The sequence below is a fragment of the Dromiciops gliroides genome, chromosome 2 (assembly GCF_019393635.1).
Source record: "Dromiciops gliroides isolate mDroGli1 chromosome 2, mDroGli1.pri, whole genome shotgun sequence".
NCBI classification, from domain to species: Eukaryota; Metazoa; Chordata; class Mammalia; order Microbiotheria; family Microbiotheriidae; genus Dromiciops; species Dromiciops gliroides.
Window position 1 is genome coordinate 386,138,709 of NC_057862.1, and position 27,860 is coordinate 386,166,568.

At 41.8% G+C, this 27,860-nt stretch overlaps 2 protein-coding genes across 2 annotated transcripts in view; one reads left to right on the forward strand and one right to left on the reverse strand.

Annotated features, from left to right (window-relative positions):
- The window catches only part of CCDC180 (coiled-coil domain containing 180), a 122,231-nt gene that overhangs the window by 81,830 nt on the left and 12,541 nt on the right, over window positions 1-27,860 (forward strand). The window contains exons 33-36 of the mRNA XM_043989531.1: window positions 2,071-2,231; window positions 7,684-7,821; window positions 10,086-10,197; window positions 16,185-16,290. Of these exons, the coding sequence (XP_043845466.1) occupies window positions 2,071-2,231; window positions 7,684-7,821; window positions 10,086-10,197; window positions 16,185-16,290 (517 nt within the window). The remainder of the gene's footprint in view (window positions 1-2,070; window positions 2,232-7,683; window positions 7,822-10,085; window positions 10,198-16,184; window positions 16,291-27,860) is intronic.
- LOC122744142 (60S ribosomal protein L17-like) lies at window positions 707-1,315 on the reverse strand. The gene has a single exon (XM_043989533.1). The coding sequence runs from the start codon at window positions 1,282-1,284 to the stop codon at window positions 730-732; it is 555 nt and encodes a 184-aa protein (XP_043845468.1). The 5' UTR covers window positions 1,285-1,315; the 3' UTR covers window positions 707-729.

Sequence of the window (27,860 nt, forward strand, 5' to 3'; positions counted from 1 at the left end):
AGGACCTGAGTTCAAATCCGGGCTCAGACACTTAACACTTACTAGCTGTGTGACCCTGGGCAAGTCACTTAACCCCAATTGCCTCACCAAAAAAAAAAAAAAAAAAGAATACAATGAGAGAGAAACACATACACCTAGGGAACACAGGTGACAGAGCCAACTCATGCTCATGTTAACTGCTGGGCCCCCACGTCCTTTGTCCTCTCTGGGTATCCCATGCTCTTCCCACCTGGTTGTGGTGTCTACTTGGTGGGTCACTCAACTGAAGCCTTTGATCTCCTCCTCTTCCCATCCCTCCGCTCCTTCACTCCTCCCCTCAGAGCTAATTCTCTCTTAAATCCATGAGCTGCTGTTTTCTCAGCTGCCAGAGGTCATTTTCCCTAAGGCTGCTTTATAACCCCAATTCTCTCATTCATTCTCTCTCTCTCTCTCTCTCTCTCTCTCTCTCTCTCTCTCTCTCTCTCTCTCTCTCTCTCTCTCTCTCTCTCTCTCTCTCTCTCCCTCTCTCTCTGTATGTCTCTGTCTGGGGGGTGATGTCTCCAACTTAGCTTGCTCCACTGCAAGATGCCATTGCTGATAGAGAAGACTGGGAAAGAGAATTCCCCTTCCCCTTCCAGTGCTACCCTCTAATACACAACAAGCTACAAAGCTGATTCTAGTTTTAACTATTTTTTTTTATGGTAAGGATAAAGGGGGTTTTCCACTTTTATTTGCATATTAATGCCACATTTACTCCCGTGCCATAAGCTTTTGTTTCTTCAGTTTCTTTTGGGATATCTTTTTCTTTTGAGCAACCTCCTCTTCTGGTTTAGGAACAATTTGTTCCTTTTCAGTCAGTATCATCTCAATATGGCAAGGGGAACTCATGTATGGGTTGATTCGGCCATGAGCCCTGTAAGTACGCTGTCGCATTTTGGGAGTCTTGTTAACCTGGATATGCTCAATGACAAGAGAATCCACATCCAAACCCTTCAGTTCAGCATTACTTTCTGCATTTTTAAGCATATGCAGCAAGAACTCAGCACTCTTTTTGGGCCAACGACCCTGTGTCCAACCCCACTGCTTAGCCTGGGCACACCTGCCAACTCCACCATTGTATCGACGGAAGGGAACACATTGTTTCTTCAATGTGACATCTTTCAAATACTTGGTAGCTTTTCGGATGTGCATGCCCTTGATAGCTTGGGCTGTTTCACGGGTATTCTTGAAGTGGACCCGGAGATTTGAACCCCTTGACTTGCATGATTTTGTGGGGTTCTCTGGATCAAGAGAGTACCTCACCATTTTAACTGATTACCTAGGACGGCTCAAGGGAAGAGGAGCTAGTTTTAACTATTTTAAAGGCAACCAGGGATATATCTTCAGCCAGCCAATGGTCAGATAACTTACCAAGTGCATCAAGGAAACTCGTTCATACTTTATAAAGTGGCAACTGGGTATAGACACATCTTCACACTATGTTTATTTAACACATTAGCACCTCTTGCTTTCTGTGATTCCTTCACCTGGGATGAAAGAGGGGGGAAGGGGAAGGAAGGGGAATGGAGGGGAACGGACTCTTCTTCCCCATTACATAGAGATTGAAAATAACTCATAGAGGGCAGTTTAACGTGGACAATCCTGAATTTGTATTATAGTGCCTTCAGAGATTCTATGTCATTAAGGAAAAATTCAGCTTTGGGTTAGGTCAGAAATATACTTCCTATGAAAAATTTCGTTGTGTCTTATAAAGTAGAAATCTTTTTAAAAATGACATAACACTTCTTGAAAAGCTAAATCATTTGTTTACATCCCAGCCATTAGCTACTAGTACAACAATTTGTGACAGGAAAACATCTAATCAGAAGAATTGTTTGTATCGAGTGACCTTTGACATTTAACCGGAAATCCAGAATCTGGGTAGCTGATTCTAGTATCTTTGTGTTACTGCTCAATATCACATTATTCTGAAGAAAAGATTTTGCTTTTTATAGTTTTTGAGATATTTGTTGAGAGTCATTCTAGGCATCCAAGTTCATTAGGCATATCTGTTTGGGCTATAAGCTGTTCTGTCTCCCTTCATTCTGATAGAGTTACGGGAACAGCTAAAGGAACTCGAGGACCAGCTGCCTCATATTGCTCATCTTGTCATGGAAAACTTTCTGCACCGACACTGGGACAGCCTTCAGTCCAGCAAAGTCGAGATCCAGGGACACTTCAAAGAACAACTCGATGGGTGGATAAAAATAAGGGTGGGTAGCTCAGAGGGCTCAGAGACTTCCAGTAGTCAAGATTATGAGGATTTCCGTGAGTCCTTCTGGACGTAGGCCCAGGTATCGATTACACTTATCCGTCCACCTTTTTGCCCTTGGAAACATCATAACAAGAGTCTGTAACTATTTTTTCCCCTCCAGAAAGCATAGGCTTGCCTTGAACTTTCCCTGTTTTCTTTTCTCAAGTCAGAATGTTCTAGGTATAATGACCATTAGACTAGGAACTCCTTGAAAGTTCTTTAGCCCTTTTTATTCCCAGAACTTAGCCCATTGTCTGGCACCTAGTACAGGCTTAAATGCTTATTGACCTACAGAAAGCATTTCTTTTTAGAGAGACATCATGGAGGAGTGGGTAGAGAACTAGACATGGAGGTAAGAAGACCAGACACATCATCTGTATGGCCCTGGGAAAGTAATTTACTTCTCTGAGCTTCTCTTTCCTCATCAGTAAAAGGAGGAAGTTAGACTTGATCACCTTTAAGCTCCCTTTCTCTAAATCTAAGATCCTATGACCTTCTGCCAGGCAGGTCTTCATTCAGGATAGAATCTTCCTCTTAGCAAGACTTTTCTAGAAGCAGCTCATTTAAAAAAAATGCAGGGGGCAGCTAGGTGGCACAGTGGATAAAGCACTGGCCCTGGATTCAGGAGGACCTGAGTTCAAATCCGGCCTCAAATACTTGACACTTACTAGCTGTGTGACCCTGGGCAAGTCACTTAACCCCACAAAGACAAAAATAAAATAAAATTAAAATGCAAACACATATTATACTCTGATCCCAAAAGCACAAGAGTTGGGCCCTCATGGGCATTTTTTATAAGTATCACACTTACCATGACCTGAAACCAGAGACCAAACTTGGCCAACAGGAGAGAAACTATACCAGTAAAGAGATGAGAGGACAGCTAACTAACTGCTGACTAGAGTAGAATTTCTGGCTTGCAAAAGGAAGGTTTTACCCCAAGAGGCAATAAAGATCAGCTGTGGGTCCTGGGGTCCAGTGGATAGATCTTATCAGAATGAGGCTGGTATTCCTGTTTGTTGCTTCAGCCCCCTCCCCCATTCTTTGGGAGTTGTGTGCTTAGTAAGACCTGTCCTTGAACCTGATAGCTCCTAACATTCTGCTTCTAAAGGAGCAAAAATGGAGATAGCCTGAGCAAGGAGACTACAATTTAGGGTATGGGTTCACAAGCTTCCAGCTTCCAACCTTAGCAGCCACACTAGAGTTAGCCTGGGCAAGATTGAGAAACTGTGGACATTTATTTTATTTTCACCTCTGCCCTTTGTTGGTCAGTCACCCTCAGTTTCCCTTCCAGCATTCTCAGTCCTTTGAAAGAGCTGCCAAAATGTGTTTCCCCTCCCTAAACCTTATCCTGACCCTCATTTGAAGTTTCATGTTGGCAATGTTTTCTGTCATATCTTTTCTAGATCCAACCTCTCCTAAAGCCCATTCTCTAGGTCAGATTCTTCACTTGGGGTCCATGAACTGGTTTTATTTATTTTTTTCATTTTAATAACTTTTTTCATATAATTGGCTTCCTTTGTATTATACTTTATAAATGAAAAAACCTTATTTTTGGAAAGGGTCCATGGGTTTTGCTAGCCTGCCAAAAGGACAAGGGGAAGGTAATAGGCATTTATATAGAGCCTACTATGTGATAAACATTTTACAAATGTTTGTGAGGATCATTGGAGATCCTCACAGCAACTCTTCAAGGTAGGTGATGTTATTTTCATTTTACTTCTGAGGAAACTGAGGCAAATAGCAATTAAGTGACTTGCCTAGGGCCTCACAGATTGTTAAATGTCTGAGATCAGATTCGAGATCAGGTGTTCCTGACCCCAAACTCAATGCTCTATCTGTTCATCTATTATATCTATGTGTGGCAGTAGGGCAGCTAGATGGTGCAGTGGATAGAGCACCGGCCCTGGAGTCAGGAGGACCTGAGTTCAAATCTGACCTCAGACACTTAACACTTACTAGCTGTGTGACCCTGGGCAAATCACTTAATCTCAATCGCCTCACCAAAAAGAAAGAAAGAAAGAAAGAGAATGGCAGTAGTGCCTTGGATAATGAGTGCTCTTGCCAATTGACCAACTCCATATAATGTCATCAGATTGTCTGAAGTTCTATCCCATATCTTCCAGGTATGTTTCGGTTCCTATGCCTGTCCAAGGCTGGCTACTTTAGTCACTGGCATAAGAAAGGATTGGCAAGGTTTTATCCTTACTTCTCTGTCCTTGGCATCATCTCTTTACCAAGATCAAATGGTACCAGTCAAAGAAGATGCTCAGTAACTAGCATCTGAGACCTACATCTTCTTAAGCTCCTATTTACTTGTATGCCCATGAAATGAATGAGAGGGGTTTACCTGGAACTCCCAAAGCCCTTCCAATCATAGTATATAGATGACTGCCTGTGGCTTTCTTGACAAAAATACTGGAATGCTTTGCCATTTCCTTCTCCAGCTCATTTTACAGATGAGGAAACTGAGGCAAAAGGGTTAAGTGACTTGCCCTGGGTCACACAGCTAGTAAGTGTATGATTTCAGATTTGAACTCCGAAGTCTTTCTCACTCCAGGCCCAGCACTCTATCCACTGAGCCACCTAGCTGCTCTATCATCTATGTATCCAAAGATTATTCTGTTTATGGATCATCTATGTTTCTTCTTCCCCATTTTACTCAGAAATTTTAGGTAGAAGAGGTCTACCTGGCCTGCCTTTGCAAGAGGAGTTTTTGAATTGTATCTTATGAATTTTATCAGAGATTTAGCTAAGGTGGTATGGTTAATTGTGATGTAGTCCTGAAAGGAAAACAGAGCACCCTTTCCCATCTGGATGCCTTTCAAGCTACCCTGGAGACAGGATAATAGGACCTGGAGTTACCTAAACCAGAGACAATTAAAGTCTTTTCCAACCCCCATCTTTTTTTTTTTTTTTTTTGCGGGGCAGTTGGGGTTAAGTGACTTGCCCAGAGTCACACAGCTAGTAAGTGTCAAGTGTCTGAGGCCGGATTTGAACTCAGGTACTCCTGAATCCAGGGCCGGTGCTTTATCCACTGTACCACCTAGCTGCCCCCTGCCCCCCCATCATTTTTACAGATGAGGAAACTGAGACCCAGAGGGGTTGAGTAGTCCATAATGCAGCAAGTTGCTGAGTCAGGATTTAAATCTCTGACTCCACATTCACTGCAAGACAAGTACTTCCTTAAAACTAGGCTCAGGCTTCACAATTCTCACTTCCTCCATTGTTTACTTATGTTGAATAATCCAAGAGTCCTTAGGCCCAATTAGGCCCAATCAACTACAGGGCTAGAAGGCTGGTCACCATTATCACACTCATGCTATGAATAAGTCAACTAGTCAGCCTGGGAGGGATCTAAAGTAGGTTCTACAGGCAAAAAATGGTGTCTCGCTGTCTCCACTGACACAGCTGAATCCGCACAGAGATGCTCCACAAGATAGAAAGAGAAGCTGTCAGCACTGGGTGAATTGCATTAGAACAAAAGAGTTCATTCCAGCAATCTGACTGATTCACATTTAGGATTCCTTGGTTCCATAGTTGCTCTGGGGTAATAGTGACTTTTCAGACAAAAGCCCTGGAAAAGCTAACACACCGAAAGAAGGCAGAATGACATAGTAGAAAGAGTTAAGTTACTGATGTTCTTCTCACCTACAAAATGAGGGGGTTGGATTAGATGACCTCTGTGGGCCCTTTCAGTTCTACACCCTTTGAAACTAGTTCAATAAAGACAACAGTACAGCTGATTGTATTAATCTCAGAACAGAACCTTCATTTCCTTTTGGTATTTCTAACATATCTACCACTTGAAATGGGGATAAGGAAAGAAATATAAGGGGAGTGTAGTAAAGGAAAATTCAATTCAACAACATTTATTAAGCACCTACTATGCACCAAGGTAATATGCTAGGTCCTGGGGATACAAAGGCAGCCCCACCCCCCCAAATCAATCCCTATCCTTAATGAGTTTGCATTTATTTAATGACTATTAACACCAGGATCAAATATTAAGTCCTTGGCATTTAAAACTCTTTGTAACCTGCCCTTTCTTACCTTTCCTGTCCTTTCAAATTACATTCTCCTCCATCCATCCACTCTATTACACAGCCTCATTGTCCTACCTCTTGTTCCCTCTCAGGTCAAACACTTTATCTCTCTGTCTGAAATGCTCTCCCTCTCAAACTCTAACCTTTAGAATCCCTGGCTACCTTTAAGACCCACCTAAAAGTTCCCATCCTCCAGAAGGCCTTTCTCGTCCCATTGATATAGAAAATCACATAGCCTCTGATCTTGTCTATCTCAAACAGACCCTGGCCTGGCTGTGTAAGATGGAACTGCACAATCTCTGCTTTCCGACCTTGTCTGTCTCAGGCTCTGGCCTGTCTACAGCTACAATGCCAAGCCTCCCTTAACCCTCCCTTAATGGTATCCCAGCTGCAACAACAAGTCTCCCCTAACCACTAGGTGCCATTATGCATCCTTTGTTAGCTGAATAACTGACCTCATCTTTGTTTGATAAACTTGCCACTATACCATATTACAAGACTCATTGCTCATTGTTGGAGGGGTGAAATCTCCCCCTTCAGTCCGCATGTAATAATCTCTCTCTCTCTCTCTCTCTCTCTCTCTCTCTCTCTCTCTCTCTCTCTCTCTCTCTCTCTCTCTCCTTCTCCTCCTCCTCCTCCTCTTCGAGTACCTGGCTGAGTATCTTCTGTGTCAATTGTGCCAGAACATCATCAGCTGCTGTTACCATCCACACCTAGGGTGATCTTCTATCTAGTCTATATTTATCTTTTTGTTTGTTTGTTTGTTTGGTTTGTGGGGCAATGAGGGTTAAGTGACTTGCCCAGGGTCACACAGCTAGTAAGTGTCAAGTGTCTGAGGCTGGATTTGAACTCAGGTCCTCCTGAATCCAGGGCCGGTGCTTTATCCACTGCACCACCTAGCTGGCCCCTATATTTATCTTTTATGTACTAATTTGTAAATGTATCCTCCATTTGAATGCATGTCCCTTGAGGACAGGGACTGATATTGCTTTTCAGTTAAAAAAACAAACAACCACATCCCTAGGGTTTAGCATAGTTCCCAGCATGTAATAGGTGTTTTTAATAACTATTTTGTTGATTGGTTCATTGGTAAGTAGTGGTCTACAACTCACAACTCCATGGTATACGCATTCCCCTCCCATTCTTCTTTTTTGGTTCCTTTTCTGACCATTCCTTTTCTTTAATTTCCTACCTCCCCCACCCCAGCAGAATAGGGGCTTACTTAATATTTGGAAAGGGGTATGTATGTATTGGGAAGCATGGGTCAGAGAGGGGAAATTAGACTAAATGCTGTTCAATTCCTTTTTATCTCCTACCTCAAATCCTGCTTGTATTATTTATATATTATTTGTCTGTTGTTTGAAGGATAAAAATAACCAACAGTTACATCCAGACCTTGGGCACCCAAATAATTCCAAAATTATGGATTCTCTGTGCCAAAGGGAAGAGAAGAGGCAGAAAGACCAAGATGCTGGGATTTTGGCCACTTCAGATAAACTAGAGGTATGAGACTTGATCATATTTATTGCAAGTATTATTCCAGAAACTCCAGGTAGTACTTCCTAGACCATTTGATGCCGGCATGGTTGTTGTCCTTAATGGCAGCCCCAGTAATTAGGAATGTCCCTTCCTCCTGCCCCCAAACATCCTCACTCTCCTCAGCAACCGAAATTTGGGCATGCAATTTGCATATTTGTCTATGTCTTTTCCCCGCTAAGGTTTTTTTTTTTTAATGTATGAGGTATTTTATTTTTTCCATTACATATAAAGATAGTTCTCAACTTTTGTTTATACATGCTTTACAATTTCAGATTTTTCTCCCTCCCTCCCCTCCCTCTCCCCTCCCCTAGACAGCAGGTAATCTGATATAGGTTATATCTATATATCTCTATACATATACATATAGATATATATATATACACACACATATATATACACATAATAACAGTAATCCTATTTCTGCATTAATCCTGTTACAAGAGAAAGAATCAGAGCAGTGATGCAAAACCTCAAAATAGAAAAAAAAAAACCAACAGCACCCACAACAAAAGAAATAATATGGTTCAATCAGCATCTATACTCCACAGTTCTTTCTTTCTTTCTTTTTCTTGGATTTGGAGATCCTCTTCTATCATGAGTTCCCTGGAACTCTTCTGTACCATTGCATTGGTGAGAAGAATATAGTCCATCACAGTAGGTCAACACTCAATGTTGATGATACTGTGTACAATGTTCTTCTGGTTCTGCTCATCTCACTCATCATCAGCTCACATAAGACCCTCCAGGTTTCTCTGAACTCTTCCTGCTCATCATTTCTTACAGCACAATAGTATTCCATTGTATTCATATACCACAACTTGTCCAGCCATTCCCCAATTGATGGGCACCCCCTCAACTTCCAATTCCTTGCTACCTCCCGCTAAGGTTTTAAACATTTTCAGCCTGACCATTTCAAGGTTCTAAAACTTTACTGAGAGGCGGGTTGGAGTACTAGAGCCAGAGCCAGCCTCAGAGTCAAGAAGACCAGGGTCAGATCCAGCCTCTAACACATATTGACTTGTAGTGCCACCTTTGTTCTACCTACTTTGGGGTCTCCTGAGAGGTGCTATCTGGATACTTCCCCATCACCTTAGGGTTGCCTATCCACTATATCAGGATATAAGCTTCCTCTTGCCTTATCATCAACCCCGCCACCACCTGTCCTGATGGGGCTGATTTCGTTCTAACCCTGGCCATGACGAAATCTCCAGACTAAAAATCAGGGAAATAAGGGACCACCTTGACCCTGTTTTAGCACCTGCCTAAATCCTGCTGTGTGACCAAATCTCTGGCACCACTCTCTATTTGAGGATGACCTTTCCTAGTGTCCATTCCCTTACCCAAGCCATTGTTGGTCATGAACATGTGCTGAATAAACTTGCTTGTTTTACCTGCCTCCTGCTTTCACAGTGTTTATAGCACTGGCTCTGGAGCCACTTCCTAATGTCCTGTGAGAATTCTCTTTCACATACATGCCTAACCTCTGATACTACATCAGGATACCCTGGACAAGTGTCTAAAACTCTCAGTAGCCTTACCCACTCCCAAGAGTCATCTTAGGGAATGTAGAGAGCAAGGGCTCAGGATGGGTGCATGTCCTCTTTGACCTAAGAAGAAGGATTTCCTGGTTCCCTGATACTTGGACCAGGACAAAGGACTTGCATGTCCTTCAATTCCTCTTTTTTTTTTTTTTTTGGTGAGGCAATTGGGGTTAAGTGACTTGCCCAGGGTCACACAGCTAGTAAGTGTTAAGTGTCTGAGGCCGGATTTGAACTCAGGCACTCCTGACTCCAGGGCCGGTGCTCTATCCACTGCGCCACCTAGCCGCCCCACCTTCAATTCCTCTTAAACCTGGACTTAGTTGCACGACACCAGGGAAGCTACTTCCTATCTCTTAAAGACACTGAAATAAGTGCCCATCTGCATTGGTAGAGTTTCCTCATTGGGAGTAGTTCCCTACATCATTGAAGTCACAGGTCAACCCTGCCCCCCAAAAGTATTATCATCTGCATGAATCAGGACATCATTATTAACTCTCAACAGATCTAACTTGTGTCCTCGCTCTCTTCCTCTTCCCTCCCTGACAGAATAAACAAACAAATAAATAAACAGATAAATAAAGTATATGCCTACAGCCCACCGGCAATGACACAAGTCTTCAGGTGCATGGAAGTAAGCCCCCTCCAATTCTGTTAGATCAAGCCTGATCATTTCCACACTCTCTCTAGGAATGTGCCAAGAAATGTGCCCGGAAATTTGTAAACTCCTTGACCCTCTTGACTGAGAAATTCCTTCAGCAGCTGGATGAAATCCCAACAGTTGATGATGTCCAACCAGCAAGTAAGGGGCTCTTCCTTGTAACTGTAGTTGAAAGTAACTCAAGTTTTGGGGGGCAGCTAGGTGGCACAGTGGATAGAGCACTGGCCCTGGATTCTGGAGGACCTGAGTTCAAATCCGGCCTCAGACACTTAACACTTACTAGCTGTGTGACCCTGGGCAAGTCACTTAACCCCAATTGCCTCACCAAAAAAAAAAAAGTAACTCAAGTTTCTAGGGTAAAGGGGTGGGGAGGGAGGTAGGGAGTGTTGGTTCTTTTTTTCATTCTTTTCTTAAATCTTGTTCTCTTTTAGTGTTGACATGTTGCCCCTCAAGTTTTTTCCAGTCTTTAAATATGATACAAATATACCTAGAACTGGAAATACAGATTGACTGGGTTGGGTATCATGAGGGTAGTGAGGGAAATTTCAATACAACAAATATTAAGCAGCTCCAATGGGCCATTTCTAAAATGTTTGTCATAGATGTTGAACTCAAGACTGCATAAATGGGAGTATGGTGAAAGGAAGTCCATAAGCAAAGCAGCAAAGGCCACGTGTGTCAAGTTATAGAATTTCCAGTGCTGGAAGAATTCTTAGAGAATATTAACAGAGCCAGAAGAGATCTTACTACAAGATCTTAGTACATAAAATGTCAGAGAAGGAAAGGACCTTAGAGACCAACCTGTCTAGTTTTAAAGGTAGAGAAACTGAGGCCCATCGAAGGGAAGAGATGTGCCCAACTTCTTGCAGGATTTTTGGTAGATCTGACACTTAGAAGAACCTACATTTCTCCACTCCCAGTCCAGGAAACTTTGCACTACATAACCTTGACTTCTCTTGTGAAGAGAAAAATAGAACTCGGTCAAAGAGACTAATAGAAGGGAGACCTTCCTAAGAAGAGAGAATCTCCCCTGACTTGGCTCTTCTTTCTTGGATTTTAGCAATTGCTCCTCTTGTTATTAGGCACCCTTCCTAGTCAAGAGCGGCCTGAGGGGCAGCTAGGTGGTGCAGTAGATAAAGCACCGGCCCTGGATTCAGGAGGACCTGAGTTCAAATCTGACCTCAGACACTTGACACTTACTAGCTGTGTGATCCTGGGCAAGTCACTTAACACCCATTGCCCCACAAAAAATTGAAGGAAAAAAAAAGAGTGGCCTGAGTAAGAGAAGCTCCTTTTATTTCAGCCTTTGAAGACTAGGAAAAGATAGAGGACCTGAAGCCTATGAAACAGTTCCCTCATTTCCCCTTAAAGTGGAGGAAGGAAAAAATCTATTCCATGTACTATTGATATCAGATCATCATAGGACGAGAGGGAGGGAACAGGCATTTGTTAAGCTCCTGCCATGTAAATGTTCTCATTTGATCCTCACAATAACTCTGGCAGGGTGGTGCTATATTATTCCCATTTTACAGTTGAGGAAACTGAAGTAGACAAAGGGTAAGTGACTTGCCCAGGGTATCTGGCACTGAAAAGGATCTTTTCTTAAATTCAATGTCAAAATGAAGGTGTTTTTTTTAAAATAGACAATAAGTTTATGAAGCTGAGAGGGATAGTTACCGTGTTGGATGACAGAGCCAAGATCCAAAAAGGTCCAGCTCCCATTCAGCCCCTAATAAGATGAAATCAAATAGGGATAAATATGCAGTATTGAATTTAGATTCAGAAAGTCTCCTTCCCGTGTGCAGAACTATTCAATTGCAGATCATGGGGAAAGGCCTTGAGACTTGAGTTTAAGTCAGCTGCAAAGATTCCCAAAGCATAGCCTGAAGAAGATTCTGCATTGTTCTGATCACATTCTGACACATCTCCTCTGCCGCTGTATTGAAGAGGGTTCCTTGCACTGAACTAGGCGGCCTTCTGAGTTCTATTTCCAGCTCTATCTCGTCAGTCCCTTTTGCTGATATCTTTTGGGAGTGGGCCTGGCACCTACTAGGTCTACTAACCAGCTGGAGTGGCGATTTTGAGAGTTTAGCTCTACTCCTGTGGAGGGTAATCAGAGACCGGAGAGCCCCATGTAACAACCAGCCTTTAACAGAGACTCTGAATGGGTGGAAGGAAGGCCTGGAGAAGCCCTGGCCATTCAGGGGGGCCAAGTCCTTCTTTGCGATCTCCTAGGGCCAGGAAGCGGCTGTCCATCTCCCTGCCCAATATGTGTATGTGTTGTTGGCAGCTCAAAGGAGTGAGGACACCCCAGCCCACCAAGGACGGTCTCCTGCAGCCCAGGCTGCATGTTCCCAGGCACCAACCCCTCTTAATGGTACCTCTTTCACCAGGCATGACCAGCCTGTGGCAGCTTTGTGAGAAGTCAGCCTCTGTGAGAAGAGGGCCGTGCTATATGGGAGTGGCCTCTGATTCAGGTCCCTACACTTACTGTGTGTTGCTGGGCAAGGCAGTTCACCACCTTGGGCCTTATTCATCTGTAAAATGGAGAAAAACATGGGGTTATTTCTGGGGAAAGTGCTCCCTTCATAAACCTTAAAGTGCTAAAGAATGGTGAATTACTCACTCGCTCAACGTGGACGTGGAGAAGAATCTTCTTTATGATGTTCCTGACTACTGGTCAGATAGTTCTGCTGGGAGACAGCCACCCAGTGATGGAGAAGTCATTTTCTGCTAAGGCCACTTGGAGTTCTGACTACTGGGGCTGTCCCTTACAGTGAGCCTAAGTCTAAATCTACCTCTTCTGCTTAAACCAATTCTCTGGGGCTCTCTCCAGAGTAACTCTAATCCCCTTTCCCCAGGACCACCTGGCAAATACTTTATAATACTGGGTCTTATGCTCTAAAGGTTCAAGAGCTCTGGTTCCTGCCATCAATGCCCATATTGTCATGTGGGTAGAAGATTAATGCCCATTACTGTTACTGCCTTTTAAGATACCAAGGGGGGAGGCAGCTAGATGGTGCAGTGGATAAGCACCGGCCCTGGATTCAGGAGTACCTGAGTTCAAATCCGGCCTCAGACACTTACTAGCTGTGTGACCCTGGGCAAGTCACTTAACCCCAATCGCCTCACACACACAAAAAAAAAGATACCAAGGGGGACCAGGTAGGAGGATAGAATGGAGCCCTCTGCAGGTCTATCCTTGGAATGGGGAAGAGCTAGGTACACCAGTCCTTCAGTCCCACCCCAACCTCCCACAAAATGAGCTATCTCAACTCACGAACATATATACATACAAAGTGAAGTGTACCCATAATCCTTTCCTAGCTAATGAGAAGGGGTGTCTGTAACATCGGGCCAGAAGGTACAAGGAGCCTCTAGGCTGTGTAGTCACTGGGGGCCTCCCAGGAAGTTCCATATAGGCCATGAGAATCAACGACTCCTGGGGGCGGCTAGGTGGCGCAGTGGATAGAGCACTGGCCCTGTATTCGGGAGGACCTGAGTTCAAATCTGGCCTCAGACAATTGACACTAGCTGTGTGACCCTGGGCAAGTCACCTAACCCCCATTGCCCCGCACAAAAAAAAAGAGAGAGAGAGAGAGAGAGAGAGAGAGAGAGAGAGAGAGAGAGAGAGAGAGAGAGAATCAACGACTCCTGTTCAAGGTCAACTAGGCTGCTTTGGATGGAGGAAAGAGAAGACAGGATCCCAAAGGAGTTGGAGACCATTCAGCTGTCCTGCCGAGATCACCGTATACCCCATTCAGGGCCCAGGCCTTCGTATTCCTGGGCAAAGTGGATTTTGCTCCTTTCTGAAAAAAATAAAATATGTCTAGAAGGGAAGATAGGATTCCATATCCGCTCCCTTCTGATTTAAGGTCAGGGCTGCTTTAGACCTTGGCGGCTGAGAGATGAGAGCACGCTGGATTCTTTGAAGTCAGTCTAGAGCGATCTGGGCTCATGGTGTCCTCCTTGCTGTGCTCAGTGATGACCCCTTTAACCTGGTCTTCTGGGAGACCCTCACAGGGAAACTGATACAGGGCTTCAGGAGCCCTTGAGGGTGAGGTGGGCTGTCCTCAGGATTCCTGCATGGAGGCTGCAGTGGTTTTACTTACCTTCCTTTACTGGTTTCAGCCTAGACCCTATTTATGGAGGACAGGCCACAGAAAAGGCCTTGAGACCCTTGCCAGTGTGAGGGGTGGTGGCCAGTGGCTCTAACAGTGTCATCAGCTTCACAAATCAGATACTGACTGCTTACATCATGGGGACATAGCTGGACACCCGGCCCCAGCTGACCAGCCAAGGAGGCGGGATGGAGGGGCTTAGCTCACATCTCTGTGGCCTTGTGCTGACTGAGGGTTTGGTCAGTACTGATTCTTCTTGGCTGCTGGGTGGGTCTTGATCATGATCCTTTTCCTCTTCTTCCCAAACGGCTTCTTTTTCTTCCTCATGATTTCCTTGTCTCTGCTGGGAAGCTGTGGGCTCTGCAGCCACTGGGGCTGGAGCCGGTAGTCAATCAGCTTGCAACCAGCCCATGGCAAGGATGTCAGGCAGCTCACAGTCACTGCTCCATCCAGCTGAGCAGCAGTTGCCTCCCCTCACTGTGGCCACACAGATGAGTTGTGGCTCTATCGGGTCCATACACTCCAACATTATGCCCACTTTGAAGCTGTTAAAGGGTCTCCCCAAGGTACAAGGATCAGTGGAAAATCTTTGAATGACAGCCTTCCAGAGTTCTTCTGGCGGAAGGTGGCTAGTAAGTTGGCATGTGACAAGGTGTGGTAACAGAACCAGGCTGAACCATCCACAGAGGTGGAGCTATCAATGCAAATCATCAAGAAGCCATCCAGGAAAACCTTGTAGACAGTGGCCATGTGGATGTGGCCCAGGTTCAGTGGATCAATGGCTTTCAGCTCCATTTCTTCTTCAAACCAGCTGCCTTCCATGTAGATAGTTCTCACCTTCTAGACAAGGTGGTAGGTAGTGTTACAGTAGATTTTCTGAAAGATCGTATGGCTGCTAATTTCACCTCACCTCTCTGGTTTCTTGATGATGTGACCAACACAGTGAGACCAGCCCTCAGGATGAATGAGGGGCTTCACATGTGGCACCAGAATTCATCATCACCATTACCATCCTCACAGAGCAGCTGCAGTTTCCACCCACCCCAATCACCACGTCTACCATGGTTTTGCATGACCAGGACATACGTGTTTTGTCCATTATTTCTACTCGCATACCCCGATGGAAGGAGTATTTAATGCTTCCTGACATCTTGTGAAAATCCACCAGGAGTAGTCCTGGCTCCCACCAGCCACTTCATAAGGTAATTCCTCCAGCCTGTGTACTTTGCATGAATGGTCTATAGGGACCCCAAGATTTTGCCATTGATTGTGTGTCAGCTGGTGGATGCACATCCACAGTGCCCAGGATATGCCAGAGGTCATGGTTGGGATCATTCTCAAAGCCTTCACACTGAAGAAGCACCTAGTACCTACTGTCTGCACAACTGAGGCATTCCAGTAGATGTGGCCTCCACCACATCATCCCATGGATCAAAGTGTTCCGTGTCATTGTGTTCCTTTAGGAATTTCCCTTGGTCAGAGCCCAAGACCAGAGTTGCCTACTTGGACCACCAGATGTCATAAGGAAGTTGTCACCTAGCCAGTGAGGGCCTCCTGTGGCAGGGGCTGGCCAAGGCCACTGAGACAGCAAGCATTTCTCTCCCCCACCACCACTACCACCAACTCTCCACCCCCCTGCCAGCTTGAGAGTCTGGGGCCTGGAAAGGACCTTAATGCTCTATTCCAGAGAAGCAAAGGGATTTTTGCAAGGTCACACCAAGTAAGTTTACGACCAGTGGGAATCATCACTGCCATCAAAACTCGCTTTTCCTAAACACTTTAAAGATTACAAAACAAAACACAAATATTGCAACACCTACTTTACAGATGATAAAACTAAGACTCAGGGAAGCAAAGGGACTTACCTCAGGTCATACAGTTAACAAGTGGCAGAGCTGTGGCCTGAAACTAGATCTTTTGAGAAGATAGAGTTCAGGATTGCAGTGCTCTTTCCATCTCACCACGTGAATAATTTCATAGTGTCATCTCATCTGTCCTTTGTTCCAGAAACGGATCCAGTCAGGCAAAAGGCATCCGTCTTAATGCGTCGGAAAATTGCTGGGCTTCCCTTGGAAGAAGAAAGAGAAAAGCCCCAAGGAGAACGAGGGAACAAGTAAGTTATGAGCATTTTCGGGATGAATTTGGAGGTCAAAACTATAGCTGACCCTTCATGGGAGGCAATGGAAAAGGCATGAGGTAGCCTTCCCAAGGCAAATCTTCCAAGCTTTAAAAAATGTTATTATATGGAATAACATAAAGCATTGCAGAAACGTGCATACCTTTTGATTCCAATGGTCGCAGTTTTTTAATTAAGCACCAAAGAGTTTGACCAAAAAAAAAAAAAAAAGAACCGTTTGTACAAAAAATATTCTGAGAATTGTTTGTAAGAGCAAAAAACCAGGAAGGGAATAGATATTGCTTGATTGGTGAATGACCATACAAAGTACAATATACACATATAAAAGAACATTATTTCACTGTAAGAAATTATAGTGATGTAGGGCAAAGGAAGCAGTAACAAAAAAAAGCAATAAACATTGACCTCAACAATGTAGTAAAGAAAGTCAAGAAAGGGGATCAGGAAAATAAGGACAATGTGATTGCTACTACATAAAAGTCAACATATACATCTTTAAGGGGTGAGGTTAACAACTGGTAAATAACAAAGGCCAGAAAAATACATGGGTCCAGGGGCAGCTAGGTGGCGCAGTGGATAGAGCACTGGCCCTGGATTCAGGAGTACCTGAGTTCAAATCCGACCTCAGACACTTAACACTTACTAGCTGTGTGACCCTGGGCAAGTCACTTAACCCCAATTGCCCAGCAAAAAAAACAAAACAACAACAAAAAAATACGTGGGTCCTTTCCCTCTTTCTTTGATTTCTTTGGGGTATATACCTAGTAGAGGAATTGTTGGGTCAAAGGGTATGCACAGTTTAATAGCTTTTGGGGCACAGTTCTGGATTGCTTAAAAGAATGTTTGGAGTAGTTTGTAGTTCACTAATGTATTGTTGGTAGAACTGCTTACATTTGAGTATTGGGGGCGATTGATACACGTGTCCACTATGAACTATCTATCATTATCAGGAATCATAGACAAAGTCTAATGAGACAGAATGCCTGGGAATAGTTTTGTTATACCTTGAGGATCTTAAAGGAAGAATGAGAAGAGAGAGAAAGAAGTATTATAAAATATTCATAGCTGTAGATAGCTAAGTATGTGAATCTGAGGGGGTGCCCATAAACTGGGAAATGGCTGAACAAGTTATGGTATGTAAATGTAATGGAATAATATTGTGCTTTAAGAAATGATGAATTGGATGGTTTCAGAGATACCTGCAAGACTTATATGATCTGACATTGAGTAAAATGAACAGAACCAGGAAAACGATTTGTTAAAAGACAATATGATAAAGACAAAGAAAGATGATTTAGCCATCCTTTCCAGCACTGGCTGCACTTCTACTCATTCTCCTTGACCCACTGGTCAAAGTGAAGGAGTTAGAACACTCCTTGCTCCCTACTGCAAATTCCAGGTTCTCTTCCTACCACCATTATTCAGTAGTCTCTACTCCTTTCAGGTTGGCGCAATCCACATCTACCACCCAATTAAGTCCCTGGTAGCTATCGTCTACAGACCTCCCGGACCCCCTTTTATTCTTCTTGAATTCAGTACTTGGCTCATCATCTTTCTCTCCTCCCCAGCTCCTCCCCTCATACTAGGGGACTTCAACATCCTCATTTATCTTTCCTTGAACACCCTAACCTCCCAGTTTATCAACTTATTTCCAATTGCTTTCTGCTCCACCCCACTTCAGCCACACACAGAGTCAAACCCTTGAACTTGTTATCACCTATAAATGCACCATTTCCACACTCACTGGCCATGCTCTCCTCCTCTACCCATCTTGAACCCCCGGTGTTCCGCTTTAACTCTATACTGTCCCCTTTCTCATGAATCTTTTTGTCCCTTTATATTACCGCTTGTGCCCTGCCGGGTCACAGCCATGGCTTATTCCCCCCATCCTACACACTCCTACACGTTTGCTGCCTAACAAAGATGGAGAAAATCCCTCAGCACTCCTGACTGGGTCCACTACACATTGTATTTAACACACTGGGCCTTCACAACTACTAGGCATTCCTACTTAATTTCTACATCATCTTAAATCTCCCATGGCTCCCTTTCCTGTCATCCTCTCAACTGAGAACCTTGCTTCATATTTTACTGGGAAAAAAATTGAGGCCATTCACCAAGAACTCTCTTTTCTGCCCTCTTTCTTATCTCATATCACCCAGATATCTCCTGCTACTGTCTCCTCCATCACCCTTATCTTATGTGATGAAATGACATTCCTTGCCAAGACCAATCCCTCTACCTGTGCAAGTGATCCCAACTCCATTCTCTCTTCCAGCAGATTGCCCTCTCTATCATCCCCATCTTTCAATCCCTCCCTGTCTGTTTTCTGATTCTCTACTGCCTATAAACATGCTCATATCATCCTGCCATCTTCACTAATGATCATCCCATATCTCTTCTGCCTATTGTGTCTAAACTCTTCGAGAAGGCCATCTACAATAGGTGCCTCTCCTCCTCTCACTCTCTCTTGTTGTTGTTTTTTGTTGGTTTGGTTTTTTTTGCAGGGCCATGAGGGTTAAGTGACTTGCCCAGGGTCACACAGCTAGTAAGTGTCAAGTGTCTGAGGCCGGATTTGAACTCAGGTACTCCTGACTCCAGGGCCAGTGCTTTACCACTGCGCCATCTAGCTGCCCCCTTCTCACTCTCTCTTTAACTCTACAGTCTGCCCTCTAGCATTATTTGACCCAAACTGTTCTCTCCAAAGTTACCAATGGTCTCTTCACTTCCAAATTCAGTGGTCTTTTCTTAGTCCTCATCCTTCTTGGCTTCTTTGCAGCCTTTGGCACTATTGATCACCCTTTTCTCTCTAGAACTTAGTGGCAGTAATTTCTTTCCTAGTTCTCCTCCAACTTGACTACTCCCTCTCAGTCTCTTTTCCTGGCTCTTCCTCTAGGTCATGACTGCTAACACTGGGTATCTCACAGGGATCTGTCCCAGACTCTTGTCTTCTCCCTTTCTATTACTTCACTTGGAGATCTATCAGCTCCTATGAATTCAATTATCATTCCTGATCATCATCATACTGTTGATTATCGAATCTATTTATTGAGCCCTAACCTCTCTGCTGACTTCAAATCTCACATATAAAACTGATGATTAGATATTTCAACACAAATGTCCTGTAAACATCTCATCAACATATTCAGAATTGAACTCATGTTAGTTGTTCTGCCTGCCACAAATTTTTCCCCATTCTAGTCCCTCCTCCACTCAGATGCCAAAGTAATTTTTCTAAAGCATAGTCAGTCCATAAATATTTATGAAGTACCTACTATATGCCAGGCACTATAAAGAAAGAGCTCACAATCTAATGGTAAATGAAAACACATAAGAAGAAGCTGAAAAGCAAGAGGAAAAGGAAGCGGGGGAGGGGGGGAACATGATGAGGTATTTTCCCTGGTCTCTCTCCATAAATAAAGGATCTAGGAAGAGCTCTCCCATGTCAATCCTTCACCCTTTCCAAACACAGAGAGGAAGGGGCCTAAGGGGAAGAGGATACTGAGGAAGGATGAAGTTTGACCATGTTACTGTATCGTTAAGGATAATGTTCGGATTCGTTCCTACAAAAATGACACTCCAACACCAGGTGAAGAAAATTAGATTTAATGAATATTATAGTACAGGAAAAGAGATATTAGTTTTGCAGCAGCAATAAAGTAAGCAGCCTAACAATGTAACTATTAAAGCAAAAGCGACCACTATATAGAGATTTAAAGGGAAAATAGATCACCAAATCGGGGAAGCACCAACTCCTGGGTCCATTCAGCTGGGGGTCCCAGTATAGCCTCCCAGAGTCCCGATTGGAAATATCCCAGGCAGAGCATCCTCTCCACGGGTGAGACTCCAAAGAGATGGAGGCTGTACTCTGACTTATATAGGACTTTAAACAAAAGTGGCCTGAAGCTACCAATAGCGGCTAATTCTATGACTGACACCAAGCGAGTTCATGCAGAATCACTGCCAGAGAAGTTGGAATAAACTTTTAGTTTCTCAGGACATACTCCTGAGGGGGAGCCAGCCCCCCAGGACTACTCCTGGAATTGTTTATAGTCCCTAGGAATGGCTAGTTCCTGGGAACCTTAGGCAGTTAATCAGTTAGATATGCCTAGAAGGGACCTGGCCAAGATCCCAGCAGGATATCCTCCTTCACCTTGCCAATTGGTCAAAACAGGGGCAATTTCCCACGTTAAGCTATAGCTAGAGTTCACAGAAAACATCTGGGAGTTCATAGAAGGGGCAAACACAGGCCTGTGAGCTAGACCTATACCTGGATAATCTTCTAATATTCGTTTACCTTTCAGTTACTTCCCTAACCAGTAAACTCCAGTGACTCCCTATTACCTCCAGGATCAAATGCAAAATTTTCTGTTTGGCATTCAGGAGCTGTCTTTTGCCTTTCTTTGTATCCCCAGCACTTAGTATAGTGTCTGGCATATAGTAGAGGTTTAATAAATACTTACCAAGGGGGCAGCTAGGTGGCATAGTAGATAGAGCACTGGCCCTGGATTCAGGAGGACCTGAGTTCAAATCCTGCCTCATACACTTAACACTTAGTAGCTGTGTGACCCTGGGCAAGTCACTTAACCCTCATTGCCCTAAAAAAAAAAAAAAGCTTACTGACTGACTGACCAACCAATGTATAATGAACTGCAATCCTGGATCATGAAACAATACCTCTTGATAGAGGCATGAAGTACTCATATGACAGAATGAGACATATAAATACATGCACATATTTTGACATAGCCAATGCAGAAATTTGTCTTTTCTTGACTATATATGTTTGTAACAATAGTTGTCTTTTTCTCTTGTTCTCAATGCGGGGAGATTGGAGGAGGAGGGAAAGAAAGCAGATTTTTGCTGATTGAAAAAATATGTTAAAAATCCTAACTGTGAATATTAATGGGATTAACTCACCCACAAAAGAGGATTGTAAACTAGATTAGAAACCAGAATCCAACAAAATAGTGTTTATAAAAAAGACACACTAAAATAAGGGGCTGAGAAAATCTATTATGCTTTAGCTGAAACAAAAAAAAGCAAGGGTAATGATCATGATCTCAGAGCAAAAGCAAAAAAACTGATTTAAAAGAGATAAAGAGGGAAGCTACATATTGCTGAAAGGCATCATAGACAATGAATATCAATATTAAACATATATATACATATATATATGTATTGTGACTTTTAAAGTCTAAATGTGTGGTCACCTTAAATTAGAAACTTTAGCACCAGTCTTTGGGCATTAAGCATTAATTAAAGCATACTAGGTATTAGTAAAAAGGAAAACATGTGGAGTTCAGAAAATTAAGAAAAGGTCTATCTAGCCTAGAGTTCCAGCCTGGTCTGGTTCTTCCTCAAGTCCTCCGCCATGAGCCTGCTTCAACCACGAACTGCCTCAGCAAACTGAGTGTGGAAGCTTTTTATAGGTACAGAGAATAGGCCGTCCTTGCACACTGCTTCAAGCTGATTGGTTAGCATCATCCAAATCCATTGGTTCACTGGACTTGAAGTTCAAAGTCCTTAGCTTCTGAGAATAATACCTTCTTAAGGGTAGGCCAGGTGTGGTTCAATCTAATTAACTTTAAGTAGACTAATCAGTAAAGTCAATCACTCACTACAAATAGTTTTATTTCTCTATTTTGAAGTTCTTTGGTTCGTTTAGGTATCAAGACATCTTTTTGTCATAGAAAGAAACCAAACCAAACCAAAAGACTTCAAAATAGAGAAATAAAACTATTTGTAGTGAGAAGTAAAGCTGGAAAGGTATCTTGAATCTGAATTGTGAAGGGCTTTGACTGACAGATTGGCTTAGGAGTTTAGTTTTTATTTCATATAGAAGCCATGTAAGTTTTTTGAGCAGAATAGTGCTATGATTCTACTTATATGCACCAATAAGGACAGATGACCTGACAACAGTGTATAAGATAGATCAAAGAAGGGAGACTGAAGATGAAGATAAAAATAGCATTTATCTCACAGAGTTGTGGTGAGATAACACATTCAAATCTTTAAGCACTAGGTAAACGTCAGCCAATATTATTAATATGTTGTATTCTCCAAGTAAATTATAAGCATCTTCAGGAAAGGGTAGCATTTTTTACCTTTGTATGCCTAGGAGCCAGCTTTTCACCTTGTAAATAGTAAATATTTAATAAATGTTCATTGTTGAGGTGAACTGATGTTAGACTAGCACAATCACTACAAGTGTCCATCAATCCTACAGGCAGGGACCATAACCAAACCAGAGAAGATGTGACACTGTAGAAATTAGGTTTAAAAGATCCTAGATGTTAGTCACATACCTCAGCTTTTTAATAGAATCCCCAAATATCACAGTTAAACTAAGCAGACTGAAGATAACAAAAAGCATTTGGAATAACAATTATATTACTATATATAGCATCATATTACTACATATACATATATATAATTATATGTTTCATATATGTTTTCATATATGTTTATATGTTTTCAGTCTACCAAATCATGCTTGCTATTTGTAGTTAAATAAACCAGGGTCCTTTTCAGGTGCCAGAATTTACTGGCTAAACCAATAACTGAAACATTAAACTGAAAAAAAAGAAAAATCCATTTCTAAGTATTCAAGATATATTTCAAACAGAATATTAAACATAGTTTTTACTCATTTACTTCTCTAGCTCAGAGTCTATTTTTGGCAAGAATCTGGGCAAATGCTCTAAAAGCATTTGGATAATCTTTCAGTAAATGAAGAAAAAAGTCATTAATGTTTCACTGAAGTTAGTGAAGCAGGATTTGGTTTCCAGATTAAAAATAATACAATAAAATCTTAATTACTTTGCTACTATCGATGACATAAAAACAATGTTTAAGTTTCCACTTTTTTGCAGTGCTGACTCATAGCTTCTAAATAATAAGTGATATGGGATCATAACAATTTACACAAACAATCAGTGGAAAGAAGGATGGATCTGGAGTCAGAGAATCTGGCTTCTAATTCTAGCTCTGCTACTTTTTGCTTGTATTACCTTGTCCTAGTCACTTACTATATCTGGGCCTCAATTCCCTCAGGTATAAAATGAAATAAAATACATGATTTTCAGATTCCCTTCTAGCTCAAAATTCTAATGCTTAATTCTATAAACAGAAAGGAAATGTGTTAACATTTAAATTTTGAAATACTCAAGTTTGGCTATTATTTCACAGAATGAGGCTACCCTTTTAAAGTTGGAAATAGTCTCAGAATCCAACCCATAATTGAAAAAAAGGATTTTCTTTACAATAGCTACAACTTGTGGTCACCTCACCTTTTCTGGAAGACTTTCAATGTGACAAAATTCGCTATCTTCCAAGGCAGGCTATTCCAATTTTGTATAGCTTTAATTTCAGGAAGTTTTTCCTGACATCAAACCTAAATTTATCTCTTGGCAATTTCTAACCATTGTCCCTCTGGGACAGACACCAAACAGAACAAATCCAATCTCTCTTTCCCTTGAAAAGCCTCCATATATGGGATGACAGTCTTCTTTTCCTGGAGTCTTCTTTTTCTCCAGGCTAAACATTTCCAGTTCCTTCAACTAATCCACATAGGGTCAAGGCCTTTCACCATGTTGCTTGGCCTTCATTGGATGTTCTCCAGCTTAGTAATATTCTTTCTCAAATTTAGTGCCCAGAGTAGAGTTCATCATAATATTCCAGATGTACATTTTATAATCTTTCTCCCAGAAAAAGGGCTAATGTCAGCCACACCAAGAAAAACATTTTATTTTAATTTTGAGACCATATAATAAAACACATATAAGAGAACATTATGCTTTTTATTCAATAAATTTATCTGCAAATTGAAAAAGCAAAAAACTGATCAAGATGAAAGATTTCCAAGGTTCAATTCAAAAAAACGTGTATCAAGTACTATATGCAAGGTACTGGGACAAAACTGAAAAACAAGGCTTGAATATATCTACACCTATACCTATACCTATACCTATACCTATACCTATACCTATACCTATACCTATACCTATACCTATACCTATACATACAGTAATTCCTCTCACATTGCAAGGATTAGGAGGACAATGTCCCCGAGATCTGGAAAATCCATTTAAAATTTTTTGACCTTCCCTTTGTACCAGAGAAGAAGTCTGAATGTTTTCATTTTTTTTATGGGATGTTTACGGTATTAAAAGAAAAATAATAGTTTGGTTTTATACAATATTATACATATAGTTTAGGCATTTCTAAATTTCTACACTTTTTCCATGTCATCTGCTGGCCTTCATATATTATCTGTGGCTTCCACAAAAGTCTCCCAAAATTCCCATTTAATTTCTTATGCCAACCTGAGAGATATCAAAACCATGATATGCAAGGGATAATTTTATATATATATATATATATATATATATATATATATGTATATACATATGTGTGTGTGTGTATGTATATATATGTGTGTTGTGTATATATACACACACACATATATGTATATATGCATATATGTGTGTGTATATATATATATATATATATATATATATATATATATCATGGACCCTTCTGACAGTATGGCAAAACTTATGAATCCCTTCTCAGAATAATATTTTTAAATGCTCACACCTATCATATCAGCTAATAGGACAAAAAAGGAAAATGATAAATGTTGGAGGGGATGTGGGGAAGATGGGATACTAATAGAGTTGTGAACTGATTCAACCATTCTGGAAACAGGACTAATTGGGGGGGGGGCGTGAGGCAATTGGGGTTAAGTGACTTGCCCAGGGTCACACAACTAGTAAATGTCAAGTGTCTGAGGCTGGATTTGAACTCAGGTCCTCCTGAATCCAGGGCCAGTGCTCTATCCACTGCACCACCTAGCACCCCTGATTCAACCATTCTGGAGAGCAATTTGGAACTATGCCCGAAGGGTTATAAAACTGTGCATATGAACAGGTTGTATATAGTATTGTGATGGAATATTACTGTGGTATAAGAAATGATAAGCAGGATGATTTCAGAAAAATCTGGAAAAACTTGACATGAACTGATGCAAAGTGAAGTGACCAGAATCAGGAGATCATTGTACACAGTAACAGCAACATTGTGTGATGAAGAACTGTGAATGACTTAGCTACTCTCGGCAATACAATGATCCAAGACAATCCCAAAGGACTCATAATGAAAAATGATTTCTGCCTCCAGAGAAAAACTGATAGTGTCTAAATACAGACTAAAGCATACTATTTTTAACTTTCTTTCTCTTTTTTTCCTTTCAGTTTTTTTTTGTTCAAGTCTTCTTGTACAAAATTACTAATATGCAAATTTTTACATGATTGCACATGTATAACCTATATCAGATTGATTACCATCTCAGGGACGGGAGAGGGGAAGGAAAAGGGATAGAAATTTGGAACTCAAAACTTAAAAAAACCCAAACAAACACCAAAATGTTAAAAATTATTTTAACATATAACTGGGGGAAAATATAATCTTATTTTAAAAATAATAACAAAATAAATAACTAAAAGTCAAACAACAAAATACAAAACAAAACAAAAAGAAAAATGCATATATAACAGAGGCTTGCTTGGAATTCACCTAAATCTCCTAACATAAAGGCATCCTGTTTTCCCACCAACCCCAGTGCTTCCTTTGATTGACTTGCGTAGCTGGAACAGGCTTTAAAAACTGCCAGAGCAGGACAGTCTCACTCTATTACCTGCGTGAGATCACATATGATTCACTCACAGCACCTGAGGATACCATAAATAAAATGGAGAAGTAAAGTGATCTTTTCCCTTTTACTTCATGGCACCAAGAAATGGGCCTGGACTGTTTTATTTGTCCTCAGTTTCAGATATGGGAGATAATCCCTGGTGTACCCAGGAATTCAAGCCGTGGACTCCTTGGAGCTAGGATGGCAGGCAGGATAGTGCAGCCAAACCAGCCCAACAGGGAAGGCCCAAGAAGTAACGGTGCCTGGAAGACCTTTGGCTTTGGAATTAGGGTTAAGGAATAGAGGAATAGAGGAATAGAGCTAAGTTATAAACTTAATGCCCTTCCCCTCCTCTGAGACTAAGGTGGTATAGGAAAGGATTGTTTATGCCCCACCTAGGGTGGAGTATGTTTATATATCTGTTTTTATACTTTTGAAGTAACTATGTCTTTGTAAAAGCTAATCTGACTGTTAAGAGGTTAAATGGAAGGGAGTGGGCTACAGGGGATCCTCTTCTACACTTTTTTTTTTTTTATGTGAGGCAATTGGGGTTGAGTGACTTGCCCAGGGTCACACAGCTAGTGAGTGTTAAGTGTCTGAGGCTGGATTTGAACTCAGGTTCTCCTGAATCCAAGGCCAGTACTCTATCCACTGTGCCACCTAGCTGCCCCTTCTTCTACTCTTAAGGGAATCGTATTGATGGGGCCTAGAGCCATTGGCAGAGAGCCTAGATACCTCAGACTAATAAGGCTCCTGGAGAAGGGTACAGGGGATAGGGTGAAATATAAACTACCCAGCTTTCAGGCAGTGGGGACCAAGGAACCATGTGCTAAATAAAACACATAGGGATTACCAAGGAAACCATTTCTTTTGAAACACAATTATAAAAATACTTTTTAAAGCAAAGTTCATGAACTCTAGGTTAAGAATTCCTGATTTACTGGGTAGACTGAGAAGTAAACTTTTAAGGTTTATAAACTTTTACAAACTTTATAAAACTTTTATAAATTTTTATAAACAGTGTTTATAAATAGTGTTTATAGTTTATTTTATAAACACTATTTAGAAACATTATCTCATCTTAGCCTCATAGCTATTCTGTGAAGATGGTGCTATAATGATCCTCACTTTGCAGCTAATCATAGCTAATATGTACATAGTACTTTAAAGTTTACAAAATGCTTTGCATGGATTATTTTATCTGATTCTCACAGCCACGCTAAGAGGCAGTATTGTCCCCGTTTTACAGATGAGCAAACTGAAGCAAAGAGAAACTAAACCTAGGGTCACGAAACTGGTATGCATCTGAGGCAGGATTCAAACTCAGTTTTTAGATCTAATGATAAAAATTGCCTATAATAATGATAACTAATCTTGGCATGATGTTTTAAAGTTTTCAGTGGCTGCATGGATGGCCAAGTGGATGTAAAGCTGACCTTAAGGCCAGGAAGGCATGGTGTCAAGTCCTGGCTCTGACACATACTAACTGTGTGACTGTGGACAAGTCACTTAACCTCCCATATCTCTAGGCAGCTCTCTAAGGCTATAATTGCAGAGAGAGTGTCAACTTGCATTGGTAGAGAGTCTCTTCTTCCATTGGTAGAGTCTCTTCTTCACCTGCAAGTTCCTAATATTAATGAAATCACAGGTCCCATCCTCATTCCCTAAAGCCATTTATGCAAAAAATAAATAAAATTAAAAAAAAAATATATATATATGCAAAACACTTTGAACATCTTAATGCATTCTATAAATTGTAGTTATTGCTAAGGTAGAAAAAAGTGATGAACTGCATTGGTGATGGGAGTACCCCCCCCCCCCCGTAACAAACTTTTTTTTCTTTTTTTTT